General features: G+C 35.9%; 1 protein-coding gene across 2 annotated transcripts; it reads right to left on the bottom strand.

Annotated features, from left to right (window-relative positions):
* Nucleotides 1–236: 236 nt before the first annotated feature.
* LOC102219535 (LIM domain kinase 1-like) lies at nucleotides 237–12,485 on the bottom strand. Of its 2 annotated transcripts, XM_014474530.2 has the most exons (15): nucleotides 12,221–12,485; nucleotides 8,528–8,666; nucleotides 6,607–6,716; nucleotides 6,359–6,529; nucleotides 5,964–6,069; nucleotides 5,326–5,594; nucleotides 4,434–4,623; nucleotides 4,267–4,353; nucleotides 4,020–4,151; nucleotides 3,870–3,929; nucleotides 3,234–3,299; nucleotides 2,506–2,692; nucleotides 2,356–2,411; nucleotides 1,496–1,653; nucleotides 237–1,327 (listed from the first exon to the last, which is right to left on the bottom strand). In XM_014474530.2, the coding sequence occupies exons 1-15, from the start codon at nucleotides 12,262–12,264 to the stop codon at nucleotides 838–840; spliced, it is 2,265 nt and encodes a 754-aa protein (XP_014330016.1). In that variant the 5' UTR covers nucleotides 12,265–12,485; the 3' UTR covers nucleotides 237–837. The 2 variants fall into 2 exon arrangements, with proteins under 2 accessions (XP_014330016.1, XP_023197533.1); XM_023341765.1 differs by lacking the exons at nucleotides 8,528–8,666; nucleotides 12,221–12,485 and having other exon boundaries at nucleotides 6,359–6,510; nucleotides 6,607–6,698.
* Nucleotides 12,486–14,964: the final 2,479 nt, after the last annotated feature.

Genomic DNA, 14,964 nt, shown 5'->3' with positions numbered 1-14,964 from the left:
TAGGAGGCCTTAATATTCTGGAAGAGATTACCATGATTGATATCTCACCACAGGATATAAATAATAACTCCTGATGGTTTTGTTTGAATTTGCAGAAACAATGGACATGTGGACAAATGCCTTGACCAGATGACTAGGATTAACCTTAAAGCATAAATCAGGTATTTTCTTTTCAGTCACTTTTCTGTACTCTGTCTTAATACAGTAATACAGACTTATACATCAGAAGGTGTACATATTTTTGAATATTATCTACAGTTTAATAGCATTAGTAGTTATTTCATAGCTCAGTGTATGGGACAAGACATAAGACAATCTAAAAACATAATTAAACATACCTTAAAGAATAAAATAACATATTTCACAGCTTCTGGACCAATTTGAAATTGGAGCCATTTGACAATTTGAGCTTATGACAGACATGCTCTTGCTTATCAAGTAGTAAACAGTCCTTGCAATACAGAAATGTTAAATTGTGTGCTTGAGGTAATTTATATTCTGTGGAACTATAACACAGTCTATCAAAAGAGAGCATCCATCCATGCAATTTCAGAAATTTCAGGATGTTTTTTCAGTATACCTTTTGTTGTAAAAAATACTGAATTAAATTCCTGTTGAACTAGGCTTTAGCTTTGCTTCTTAAATACTGGTTTATGGACTGTTATTTAATTAATATCAAGCTGCAAACCTCTTCAAAAACCTGCAGTTGCACATTTTGTGCATCTAATTCATAGTAATCGGTTAAAATACGTTTCTCTATTTGGTGCCAAGGTACCAATGTCCTCAAAAAAATGTGTTTATTCCCTAACACTTGAATGCAGTTATGTTGAGAACGATTCAGAGAAACGAGCTATCCTCCGTAGATCTTTCCCATAGCACTCTACAAGTTCTTCTAGTCCTGTTTGGTCGGCCCACCAGTGTCGGCTCAATCTGCGGTTTGGCTTGTTCTTTAACGTTGCTGTCCTCTTGAGACTCGCACTCGCTCTTCCCCGGGTCTGAGCTTTTAGACTCGCAGCAGGGCTGGTTTGTGTGTTGTGATTTAGTCCTCAGATTGTGGCCATGTGCAAGTTGCTCACCATTCACGTCTTTGTCGGTTTTGCTACTTTGGCCTTGATAGTGATTAGGCTCTGTGTGGCCATTTGCTTCGTCTGAACAAAGCTTAGGGCTCAGATTGTCTTGATGATCAGGAGTTTCATTCTGGTTTTGGTGGTTGTGAATCTTCCAGAAGGCTTGACAGAGTTGCTCCAACTCGGAAAGCAAAGGCAGGCTGATTTCCAGGTTCATTAGCAGGTTGTCCAGCCACTCCTCCAGCTTTGAAAAAGAGGGTCTGAAAAGCAAAGACATTCATGTTTTATTCTTTATTTGGCTATTTTTCACAAAAACATCTAAGCATCTCCATTTTTTTTTTTGCAAAAATGTAACCATTTTCTTAGCATAAATACCTTAAAAATAGTTTTTATTTCAAATAGCTTCAATTATTTTCGCACAATCGTACCGTTTATCAGCATCGATGTCACAGCACAGAACAGCCAATGGCAGGAAAACAGATGGACACAGTGGAGAGTGATACTGCTGGAGGAAACTTTCTACATTTAGTCCAAAGTCGTTAGTTCGGGGAAGGTAGTCTGGATCAGCACTCACTCTGCCAATTATCTGATGACACAAAGAGGAATCGATAAGCAACTGTTTTAAAGTGTAACTTTAATCTTAAATACTTTTTGGCTTGTGAAAACTCAGTGAAGTGGGAAATATAAAGTTCTCCAGAATTTGGTGGTAAACAGGCCTCAAGAAAGGTGAATTTTGTGTCTCTAAATATCAGTGACTTTATTCTAGACAATCGTTAATACAGCAGCATTGCATACGATTGTGTATTATGTATAAAAAATATGTTTTTCTTTATGAAATAGTCACATTTCTTGTATATACTTGTTATATACTTCATTAATATTTGAAGTATATCACTCTGCGTAATGAATGCAGATATGAGTTTCACTTTAAATTAGATTTTCATATTCTAATTTATCAGTAATTTATCAGTAATGTTGATATTAATTTAAAATTGTATTTTAATTGTACCATTCTTTTCCTTAACATCTTGTTTTTAGCAACCTTGTGGTAGTAGCATCCTATTACCACAAGGCGGCAGCAGCGCACCAATTTGTTTGGCTTATCTCTTAAACTTGTTTTGCAATTTTAACTTGTACGTGTTGGAAAAAATATTTTAAACAATTACTTTAAGCGAGTAAGTTCATATATATTTTTAGAAATTTCCTTCCCGTCATGAGATAAAATAACAGAAATGTACTTTACATTAGCTACCTTACGTCTTTTGTGTTATTACCAAAATGTTCCTACCTCACAAGTCATAATCCCAAAGGAAAATATGTCCACACGTTCGTCATAGGTTTTTCCTAAGAGTCAAAGAGAAAAATAATGAGCTGCATGGTTTTTGTTTCAGTTTAGACCATGAAGGTCCGTCATTCATGAGTTGGTTATCACACTCACCATGGATCATCTCAGGGGCCATCCAGTAGGGGTTCCCAACCACAGTATACCGTTTTCTCCGGTCAGGTTTGCGCAGCTCTGACAGTGGCCCCTTCACGCTCCGCTCCAGAGATGAAGTTTTGGTCCGACTCCGTTCATCCATCACCAGCCTGGCAAGTCCAAAGTCTGCCACCACCACAGACTGGTCCTATAGCGAAGAGAAATGGAAAGCTTCAGGATTTTTACTAGAAACAGAAAACCTGCTAATCCTGGTACAGTTAAACAGTGTTTAAAGTTGATAGGAAACTTGAAAATATCACTATGTATTTATGTGTTATTGAATGGCATTCTAAACAAAACCTAAACACCAACTATAAAGTCTTAAAAAAGACAAACATAGAAATAATACAATAAATATAAATTCAGTTTTTTACTTTCAAGAAACGTAACTTTTTGTCCAAAATTTTATCTGTGACTTGTCACTTTATTCGCTGCAGTTGTCACTATAGAAAATCTTTTATTAAATGGTATTTTCTATCAAAAATATACGTATGTATTACTTGTACTGAAAAATTATGTTTGTGACTCAATGTGCTAAATATTGAGTTTGGATTGAGAATAGAACTTTTTTATAAATAATATAGTATGGTCCTGTTAAAAAAAAAAAAAAATATATATATATATATATATATATATATATATATATATTTTTTTTTTTTTCCATGCATTTAATAAAGCTCATAACTCACCTCTCTGACCAGGCAGTTGTAAGAGTTTAGATCTCTGTGGATCACGTTCATGGAGTGCAGATATGCCTGTAAAGGAGAAATATTAAATTCGCCATTTCATGTTTAATCATGCCTTGAAAAAGTAATTATATCCTTTGATGTTTTTCTTTCATATTTGAAACTACAAACCCCAGTTTATTTTTTATGGTATTAGTGATATTTAATGTTGTAGACCAACACTAAATAGTGAATAATTGTGAAGCAGGAGGAAAAAGACACATCAGTAAAGTTAAAGTCTGAAAAGTGACGTGTATTTTTCATATTTTAATTCTCTAAATCAGTACCTCCATTTCAACTTCAAGTTTTTTTTAGTTTTGTGTCTGCTCGGTTGCACATGTAGAGATTTTTTTTGCAAAATGACTTAAGCTCACTCACATTAGACACATAATGTCTGAACATTAAATTACAGATTCTCAACTGGACTTCCTTTATGTCTGGAAGATGAAAACCATGTATCATTTATTTTCCATTTAAAGGTGATGCACTACTGTGTGTTGGTCCGTTGCATAACATCCCAATGAAATGTGTTAAAGTTGGTGGAAAACGTGGCTCATACTTTAAGTAAGTGCTGTAACCTTAATGATCAGAAACACTCACCATTCCAGCGGCTATATCTTTAGCGTATCCAACTCTTAAATTCCAGGGGAAATCTTCCTCCTAAAACAGCCAAATTATGACCAACTCATTGTGTTTCTCAGCTCTGACACTGAATATTTGGGATACATTTAAAATAAAGTTGTAACTCACCATTTTTGCAATGGTTTCTCGAAGAGTTCCTCCTTGGATATATTCAGAGACAAAATGTATTCGCTTGTCTTTGTAAAACAATCCAATAAACTTGAGAACATTGGGATGGTCAAGGCAGCGCATCACCTTTACCTGTGTAAAATTTTGAGAGAGTTTGTGACACTGAGATGAACAATATTTGGCTCAGATTGTAAATATTAGACGTGACGCAATTATTAAAAACTCTTGTGGCATTGCTACTACTTACTTCCTTTAAAAATGTCTTCTGTGTTTCTTCGTCAAATCGTATTAGCTCTTTCATCACCATTACCTCCCCTGTCTCCTGATGCGTTACCTTAATATAAAGATTTTTGATATGAAGTTTCACAATGAAGGTCAGAAAATTGAGGGAGAGAGGCAATGTATGGATATTACCTTCACAGCTTGACCGAAGCAACCTTTGCCTAGAACCTCTCCATGGATAAGGTCCGACGGTCTGAAGATACGGTGTGTCCGCTCCCCAGGGTCGACTCGAAGAGACTCTGAGCGAACCATGTCTCTCTTTTGAGAGAGAAACGACAATGCTCCAGGAGACAGGGGATATTTATCTATGCTGTAACTTCGTCTGGAAAAGAGAAAACAACTTAGGTTACAGTGTCAAACTCGAGGCCTGGGGTCCATGAAGTTTCATGTGGCCCAGAGGGACATGTAAATATGACCTTGAAAATAACTATTGTATGCTTAAATAATATTTTATGAATTAAATGAAAGCAGTTTTCAACATAAGAGAATTAACGCCACCAAAGAAAATTCTGAATTTTTTCTCAGAATTTGCCAGAATTATTCTGACTTTAATCTTATAAGATCAAAAATGAGGAGTCCTGGGAAAAAAAGACAGAATTCTGAGAAAAAAAGTCAAAATTCTGAGAAAAAATTGAGAATTCTGGAAAAAAAAAGTCAAAATTCTGAGAATAAAAATGAAAATTTCTGAGAAAAAGTAAGAATTCTTAGAATACTGACTTTTGACCTCACAAGACTAAAGCCAGAATTCTTGTATTTTTCAGTGGCCACGATCTTTTTCTGTAGTTTTCTTATGTATTCTGCCAAATTACATCAATGTAGTGATTTTTGGTATTATTTAACTTTAAGAAGGACTCATCGAGTACAGAAACAGCTACTTATTCATATTTTAGAGTATTATTAATGGGTTTCATCAATACATTTTACCACAACTGGGCATTCATAACAGTGATATGGCCCAAAATAAAAATGAGTTTGACACCCCTGACTTGGGCAGTAATCATAAGCCAGAGCTGTCATCACTTACAGAATATGCCTGGTTCGTAACCCGGTGCTTCCTTGGTGCTGAGGCGGTGAGAGGCTCGTCTGTTGTTCTTGTCGTTCCTCTGGTGTACTTGGCTCTTCTTCCAGACTTGGGAGGTTATGGATAGAAGTAAGTTTGTCGTGGACATGAGGGTCAGGACAGCTGATGTTATTTGGGGGGCTGTCTGGTTGAAGAAGGTCATGAGGTGACTGTGGATTATGTTCAATGATGAGCTGGAGAGGTCTGCTTGTGTCGTGAATTACACAGTTTATCTAGAGAAAAGTTGGTGAAGAGTTGGTGTTTAGGTTGCCTTTTTTATTTTTTAACTGTTCACTGAAACACACCAAATTCCACATCATATCTACATGTTAAGGTTTTCAAAGTCAAGCTAGCATAACTGAGCTATTTCCCTCGCAATTTTTTTTCTTACTTAAAACTTTATCTAGGGTTGACAACTGGGTGCAATCCATTTTTCTTTTATATATCATTCACACATTTAACATTTTGCACGTTTTGTTGATAACTTCAGCCAAAACCAATCATAGTCACTGTCAGCTAGCAGTTTTTGCTAGTCAGCATAACATGGGGTAACATATTGCGCATGTAATGTCATCCTGCAAGGTGTCTATAAGCATTGGTACCTCATCTGGGGAAATGTTGTGGACCGGGATGCCATTGACCTCCAAAACGTGATCACCAGCTTGGACAGAAGACAGCAGATCAGGACTGAGGACTCCTGGGTCTAAACTGAAGGAGAGTTACAACGGTGAATGGGTGGTGCAGTTATTCATAAGACTATTGAGTATGTGCAATTATTAAACAACTGAGTATTTTGAGCTGTTTTGCAAATAATGGACAAAGATTTTTGTGTCTAGAGGTTCCAAGGTTTTAAAACTTGGACTCAACAAATATTTAAAAGCTGTCACAATGTTTATTATGGGTCTGTAGAGCTAGTTGAAGAAGAAAAGGTTTGGATTTTGTTTGGTAAAACTCTTTTCTTAATTTCTAATGATAATTTAAACCCACCAAGACTTACTTTGTAACAGTAATTAGAAGTTTTTTGTCTTGGTTGAAGTCAGCAGAAATTGTCAGGCCTCGACATCCAGCTGCAGTGGGAGGAAGAAACACCAGCGCCACCATGTGGGGTCTCTGCGTAAGAGATGTTGATCTCACAGCTGGCACAACACCCTGACAAAAGCAGTGGCCACTGAAGAGATAAACAAAAGTACTTTAAATTTGTATAATATGAATTCTTTATATATACTGGTATATGAATTTTCTCACCAGTAAAGCCGTGAGCGTTCAACTAGCATATAAGTGTCTCCATCTCCTATGACCATTTCACAGCTCATGCATGTAAAACACTCAGGATGGTACTTTTGCTCTCCTGCAACCTGAAAAGAAAGCAAACATATTTTTTTAGGGTACAACCACAAACTTTTGTTTTGTGGTTGACCAACACAAAATAGCAAACCAGGAAACTGACATTGAGATAGTGGCTCTTATAGGTACCTTGGTGAAAGGATCAGAGTAAACTCTACCAGCTGAGTTCAGGAAGCACTGTGATAATAATATTACTACTAAACTTTGCATCGATTTTATCAGTTGAATATCTTTTTTCATCTTTGCTTCCACCACTTTGGGCAATGTTATTTGTGTCTGGTATGAGCATCTGCTGCAACGAGGCTGTAAATATTACATTAGCATTTAAAATGAAAGTTTGTAAGACTTAGAATATATCAGATAACAATTATCAAGTTATATCCTGCATGCTGAGGCTGTAATTCAGTCCAATGTTTCAGGTGTGTTAGGCGAGAGACGCAGCTGAAAATTGCATCAACGACTCTTGATGAGATTTAGATCAGAGCATATTCATTCAAAGTCTTGTACCTACATACAACTTAAAAGACGTGGCAAAAACAAATTGGTGTTGATAGATGCTCCCTGCTCTGTCTCACCTAGATTGAGCTTTTTTGTAAAGATGAGACAACAATTTCAGTGTATAAAAGTGCAAAGTCTGTTTAAAAAATGTAGAGACTGCTGCTGTAATTGTGTTGAAATAAGGCTTAAGACACAAGTGTCAAACTCGAGGCCCAGGGGCCATATCTGGCCCACCATGAGGTTTTATGTGGCCCAGAGGGACATGTAAATAGAACCTTGAAAATATCCATTCTATGCTATATTAAAATAATATTTGATCACTTAAATGAAGGCAGTTTTTAACGGAAGAGAATTAGGACCACAGGGGGAAAAATGTATATTTTCTCAGAATTTACCAGAATTATTCTGACTATAATCTTTTAAAATCAAAAGTCGGAATTCTGGGGGGGAAGGGAGGTTCTGAAGGGGAAAAAAATAAAAAATCTGAGAAACAAAGTCAAAATTCTGAGAAAGAAAGTTAAAAATCTTGTGGAAAAAAAAGTCAGAATTTGAAAATTCTCAGATTTCTGACTTTTGACCTCTCAAGATTAAAAAAAAAGTTCAATTGTGAAGTTGGACATAATGTGTGCCTAAACCTTTAGATTTATATTTGCAAAAGAAAATATGAAAACCATTTTTTCTCTACTCTTTGTAACTTTGTACTGTTCAAAAAACAAATAACAAAACAAACTTAGTAAAATAATTATTTGTAACGTTACAAAATGACAATGCAGTGTTGCTTAAGGGAGAATGCAATTTTTTCCCCCATGTATTCTTTTGGTTTCATTTTTTGTTTATTCCCTTTGGAACATGAAGGATGTTTTTTTAAGGAGTTCCTCTGAAATTGTTTGGAAGAAAAGTATTTACGTCCAACAGGGCAGGAAACCTTTGAAGTTATTAATAGTTGAAAGCGTTCTGATTTGTGGTATTCGTTTTTCTCACACATTTGCCTCTTAATGTTCCATAATGTTGGATTTTCAGTGGTATTTTTTGGAACAATTGATGCCTTATGGATCAATAATCTGGTTATTTCTATCAAACATGAAATATTTCTGATTAGCTGAAGTGAACAATAGAAAAACAACTTTTACTTATCATAGCTGAATAGGATCATTGTGAGTAAAATTTAGGTTTTTCGATTACGGAGAGTAATTCAGAGGGCTTAAACTAGTCAGAAAATGTCCAAACAATGAAGTGTTTGTTTTCTATCAAGAACTAATAATTATAAATTCGACAGTCCTGGTTTTTTGCTGTGGTGCATCACTAATCCAGGAACAAACGTTACCATAACCAGTCCTGTGGAAACGGCCTCCTTGCAGCCGTGGCAGTGCTCTCCAAAGCGAGACCAGTAGTGCTTCTTGCAGTAGAGTTGTCCTCCTCTTTCGTAGTACCAGTTAGACAGGATGCACTCACAATCATAACACCTTTATTAATGAGGACAACAAGAAGCAAAGCAAGCATTTAGATAGGGTGCCATATTGACACTGAAGAAAATTTGACCGGTTAGATCAGAAGTGTCAAACTCAAAGTTTTGGAGGTTTTTTGGCTATTAATGCAATTAATTGCATTTTATTTTTAATTTTTTACAATCAAAAGTCCCCAGCTGTTGCATCATGTTTCTGGTATTCCTGCAAATTTGATGCGCAGGTGACAGAAATTGTTGATTTAATTTAATTTATTAAGATTTTACTGGCTGAAGTGACCTGTATTTGCAAGAGGTCAGACAGGAAAGTGAGTAATAAGAGAGAGGAGGAAGACATGGGACAAAGGTCATCATGCCGGGATTCAAAAATCTACTATCACTGTTGTTTGCAGGCGTCGCTTGTGCGTCAGATTTACAGGAACACCAGAAACACAATACAAAGGTTCCAGCTTGGGACTTTTGGATGTAAACAAAATGCAAATAACTGCATTAATCGTCCCCAAAAATAACAAAAACGTTAGTTCTCTGTGGTGATATCCCTAACCATAGGTCAACACACAGTGGTAGTCCTGTCTTTGATAAGCTCAGACTGTTAAGTTAGCGTAGTGCTAACAGCCTAGCTTAAGATAAAATAATACATTGAGATTTATTCAAATGTGTGGGATTAGTCTCTCTTCATGAGTGAGATAAGATAAATTACTGGCTCCAGTAAAGAAAAATAACTAAAGTAAAGCATTTGTACTTGGATGCATGCAGTATTAATTCAGAATAAAAGCACAATTATCAAAAACTTACTTTTTCTAAATTAATCTAGCTCAGTTAGAGTTTTTAGAGACTTTTCAACCACAAATTCCAAGTAACTTACTAAATATGATGAAAACTGATTTAAGACAACTTACTATTTTCAATTAAATACCATGTTTGCTTTTACAGTGCTCTTGGGCAAAAACAACTCAATGAGATTCTTTGCTTTAAAAACTGAAACTCATCCTGACTTCCTGACTTGAATAGACTGATTAAAAAAACTGTTTCCTTATCTCATCAACATTACAACCAGAATGGGAGGCGACTTCCTGCATGGAGCAGTGCTCCACGTTTCTGCTCTCTCAACTTTTAACAGTAAATGGCAGATTGTTCTTACAATAGGAAGGGGAAGGATTATTATTTAGAAGAAAGGGAGGAAGGAATCTGCTTCTCTGTGTCCTTTCAAACATTAAATAGCATTTCTCTAAAACCAGATGTACAATTTTATTAATTTATAGAGGAATGAAGAAATGCAGTGGTGTGAAAAGTCCAAATTTAATTTGTTTTTGCTTTTTTGTAACTTATATAATAAGTTTGAACATCAGGCATAGATAAAAGGGTGGTTTTCCTCTTGTGTGTGTGTTTTTAAGAGAAACCAGCTACCCAAACCAATGTGGAAATGATTACGATGGTTACCTATTTTTGTTTTAGGTCATTTTCATAAACTTTGGCAAGACTTGGTCACGAAAAGAATCAAATGTAGAATCAAATAAAACTCCTCTAACAGCATGATGCAGGCTCAAATATCTGAAAAAGCAACACGTCATTAAGCAATCAATTAATTGTTGAAGACAATGACAATAAATCTTATCTTATAGTTCAACTAGGAAGCCACAAAACGACCGAGGTTAACATCGAAGCACCAAAGGTCTTGTTTGCCTCAATTAAGGTCAATAAGAAAGGGACCTCTGCAAAACTTGCATCCAGAGATGCAATTGTTTTGAAAACGCTTTAAGTAACACAATAGTATGCGAATGCGCAGGAACACATTCTCAAAGATCGACAATCTTTAAAATCTAATGAACATTTAGCACTGGAACTGAAACATTTTAAATGTTCAAAGTAAATAAATAAAACAGAAACAACAAAAGGTAGTAGAAACCAAAGCACCAGATCAGTTTTTCATTAAAAAGAGAGAGAAAAGAGAAAAACAATAAATAAAGCAAAAGGAAATTATGAGTTTATTTTTAATTTATCATGTGATTAATTGATTTATTGCTTATTGCAATAGTCCTAAATGGAATTGTGATTTATTCTCTCTACCCCAAATAGAGGAATATCCACATCTACTTTAAGCAAATCCACTCTTTTGTCATGTAGCAGGACAGTGATCCAACCTCCAATTCCTCAAATACTAACAAATGAAGGTTCTGGAGTGATTTTGTCAAAGTCCTGACTCAAATCCAGTTGAGATGCTTCTAGTCTGGCTGAATAAAAACAAGTCTGCCAAGAAAATGGAGCCAAAAGTGACGAAAAAGTCTCACTGGAAAATCGTTTGTTGGCACCATTAAAGGTGGCACAAATGATTAGGTTACATTTTCCCATACGGCTGGATTGAATTGAATGACTTTTTTCTCCCTTAGTAATTGACATCATAATTTGAAAACTGGGTTTTATTTTTACTTTGTATATTTTTATTTGATACTGAAATGCATTTGAAACATTTGCAACAGAAAAGCAAGCAGAAGTCAGTACAAGGGCAAATACTTTTGTGTTATAAATGCAGTTTGTATATTTTACCCAAACTGTTGAGAGTGCTGAAACTTTGTGTAGTCTTTAAAATCATGAGTCATTGTTGCAGTCTGTGTTGCAACTACGCCGTTCCTTTTTTCATTTTACTCCAGGGAATGTATTGCTGAAATTGTGAGGTATTTGGTGTCACAAAGTTCAAATATCCGCTTGAATCAAAGGAAGCATTTGTCCTTTATTAGACCTGCTTCTCGTTCGTCATAATGGAACTAATGAGATAATAAAAGCTTGACAAAAGGTGGTGATTTATTATTTTTTTGTCCTTTTGTTGTTTTTATCATGCAATGGATGGGAAACCTTCCAGCTGCACATCTGCACTTCCTCTCGAACATCTGGTTGGGAAAAAACCCTGGAATAAGCCCAGAAATATTTCCAAATACTTCATCCCTTTTGCTTTTTCTTCTCACCACTTTAACTCATATTTTGAGCCTTCTGTTACCATTGTTTTTGTTTCAATACATTAAATAAATGTTTTATGATGTTAGGACATTAACATGCTAAATGTTAAGAGTTTAGCCGACATATTCTCCTGCTTAGCTTCCTCATTGTTTTGTCTGTGCTAACCAACTTCACTTCCTTAAAAAAATTATATTTGTAAAGTACAAGGCAAGAAACTTTTTATTTCAGATTTTTTTAAATTTTGTTTTATTTAAGGATGAATAAATGTCAACATCCTGCTTGTTTGTGGAAAGCTCATTCGACTGATCTTCAAGAAGAATGTTGAGATGTAAAACAAAGTTGCTTGATTGCTCATAAGCTACTAGCTTTGCATCCTGTTTTCAGTGTTTCGTAAACTACTAATCTAAAAGCTGATGTGTAAGCACAAGCAGGATTAAAGCACGCTTTACTTCTGTTAGTCTTGACAGAGTTCAGTTTGAGGAAGTATGCAGAAATGTATCTGCACTTGTACTTTTCCTCTCATCCTGTTACTCTTTTTCCTCATCTTTCTCTCACTCTACGCTGCATTTTAATGTCTCGTAGATTAAAAATCGCAGTGCTTACCGTCCTTTTATTCCCCTCCGAAACCTTTGGTCCCGTCGTGACATTCTGCTCTGCTAAGTGACCGACACAGCAGTCACACACAACCCACCCAGTTGAGTAAGAGCGTTTCTAGCAGCATGAGTTTCAGAGCGAATCAGACGCTCACTCTGCCGTGACAGTAGCAGGCGTTGCCCTTTACTTTTCTGCCGCCTTTCTCCATGTGTAAAGGCTTCCTGTGCATATGTTCCCTTCTCTGTGGGTGGTTTGTTGTTAGTGTGAGAAAAAAACAGCCCTCTGAAATCAGCTGGCTGCTGGAAAAAAAGGCCTAGCCCAGTTATAGAAGCTGCACTCCGCCCTCCCTTTCCTGCCGTTTCCAGTATGTAGACCGCTGCAAGATACAGTTACACTTATCTGCAGACTCCTCAAAATGTAGTAGAGCTAAATTCAGAATAAAATCTGATCCCCTGATGAGGGTTTATTGCTTTTCACAGAAGTGGTGTGTCACAGAGTCTATGTTTTGAAATCCAGCTTGTTCCCATTAGCGCAGGCATAATCTCTTTATGAATGCTCCAATTACTGCACTGTCAAGATCCCACGGTAAAGCAATCCATTCATCCCACACAACAAACAAAGAAGAGAATTAGACAAAGCAGCTTAGAGGTAGAAGAACAGAACCATTGATTCTGTTTGGTATAAAGTTCCTCAAGGATTCGTGTAAATGTAATGAGAGTAACAATAATAAAGGTAGACTTCAAATAGGATATATATGAATATGTCTTATTTTAAGATACCCTGTCCTGTTTAGCCACAAAAATCAGACAAAATATGAGTAAAAAATCAGTGTCGGTGGAAACATTTGATAAAAGAAAAAGATGCATGTTGTACATGTACTGGAGTATCTGCTTCATTGAAGTCTCTAACTAAATGCTTTTCAAAGTTTATATGAACCATAATCAATTAAATTAACAGCTTGATATATAAATGCCCCTTTTTTAAATGTAATCAGAGTTATGTAGTAATTACTCACTCATTTACATTTACTTGAGTAAGTTTTTCAAACAAATGTATTTTCCTATGCTGTACTTTTTACTTTTTCACTACTTTCACTTGAGTATAATTTTTGGATTTCCACTGAGTGAAAAACAAACATGTTTTAACCAAAATTCACCAGACACAGACACGCACCTGCAGTCTTTGTTAAAGTTTCACAAGTTTTTTTATTAAAACAAATTAATTTCTGGTGAAAACTGATGGAAAAAATGTCTTTTTTTTATTTTGTTATTTTTTACCCCAAACCTTGAGTAGAAGGCAGATGATCTGAATTAACCTACCAGGCTCTGTCACACTCGAGCTCTGAGATAAAAACTATGTAACTCAATTCTGAGTCAAGTTATCCCGAAGTTGAGCTTGAGTGTGAGTGTAGAAGAACGGCATTCACCATGGCAACGGGAGAAAAGAAAAGAATCCTGGAAGTGCTTCCAATGGAATCAGAAATATTAATGATAGCATAATATATCAACACATATTTAGCAAAAACAGGTAAGGTAATTTTATCTATATAGCACATTTTCAGCGACAAGGCAGTTCAAGTGTGTCAAACTCGAGGCTTGGAGGCCAAATCTGGCCCGCCGCAGCTTTTTATGTGGCCCCCTTGACTCCAAATTACACCTAAAAGTCCCTCCAGTTTTTCACAAAACCATAAAATTCACACAAAATCAACAAATCCCCACATTTTTTCTGATTTTACTGAATGTTTTTCTCAAATTTGGCCAAAAACGTTGGGTTTAAGTGACTGCTGCCTCAGCCTTACCTGACGTCAAGTTATAGTCTGTGACGTAACTAGTAGGGGTTTCTCTGGATTCTTGTTCTGATAAAACTAATGTTGGTTCTTCATGTTTGAACAAAACAAAAAAAGGAGCAAAAAAAAAACTACTCATCCGGACTACTGCAAAATAGCAAGAGTTTGATTGAGCAGAAAATTAGACTACTTTCACATTGGCTATGATTTTCTTAATTTTGGGAGATTGTGATCGGCTGATATTTAAATGTGAAGCTGATCTCATCTACCTGAGGAAAGGTCTAAAATTTAACCACAGTCCTGTTCTGCCTTTACGAGAGATTTGACTGACAGGTCGGCCCACCAGGTCATAGTCACCCACTGTTACCAACTCAGTGACTTTCTTGCTATATTTAGAAACATTTTAGGCAAAGCAAATTGGTGTCAGCAAAGATCGGTAATCGTGATCGTCCAGTAAAACTGCAGTCGGTGCACCCTCAGTATATAATTATATGAAAGAAGCAGAATTTACATATTGCAGAGAATTTTGGCATTTTATGTCTTTAAGAACTTATAGTTCATTTTATTGGATATCTCAACTTGACACAGATGCATCAAAACCTGCAAGAGCCCTGAATTAAGGAAGCTTTGTTAAAAAGGCTTTGACTTCCTTGTGCAGCTTCTGATGCTTTTATTGTTTGTTAAAACAGAAATGCTATGTTCTGTTTATTATTTCTGATTCTTTCCTGCTGACAGATGTGTGTTTGTGTTGTTGTTTACCACTTTATTCGTATTTGCACTCCCATGGTTAACGAAATGATCTGTTAATTTCCATAAGTCAACTTGAAAATGCCGTTCAACTTTTCTGCGACGCTTTAGAAGCGGTCATTTTTCTATTCCTTTTTTAGGCCTTTGGTTTTAAAAGAGCAACCACAGATAGAAATGTGAAAACACACATCTGTTTCTTTATATCTGACTTCCTCTTCCT

Source organism: Xiphophorus maculatus, chromosome 11 (assembly GCF_002775205.1).
Source record: "Xiphophorus maculatus strain JP 163 A chromosome 11, X_maculatus-5.0-male, whole genome shotgun sequence".
Classification (NCBI taxonomy): domain Eukaryota; kingdom Metazoa; phylum Chordata; class Actinopteri; order Cyprinodontiformes; family Poeciliidae; genus Xiphophorus; species Xiphophorus maculatus.
Note: the sequence above shows the minus strand (reverse complement) of the source record. Positions and strands in the feature narration are given on the sequence as shown.

What these genes read in the sequence shown, in the direction of transcription:
- LOC102219535 (XM_014474530.2), bottom strand. Translation starts at nt 12,264, where the DNA reads ATGTCACGACGGGACCAAAGGTTTCGGAGGGGAATAAAAGGACG. An exon ending in GAGAAACCATTGCAAAAATG is followed by an intron (nt 3,930 to 4,019) that starts GTGAGTTACAAC and finishes TGGCTGTTTTAG; the next exon opens with GAGGAAGATTTCCCCTGGAA. An exon ending in GACATCGATGCTGATAAACG is followed by an intron (nt 1,328 to 1,495) that starts GTACGATTGTGC and finishes TTTGCTTTTCAG; the next exon opens with ACCCTCTTTTTCAAAGCTGG.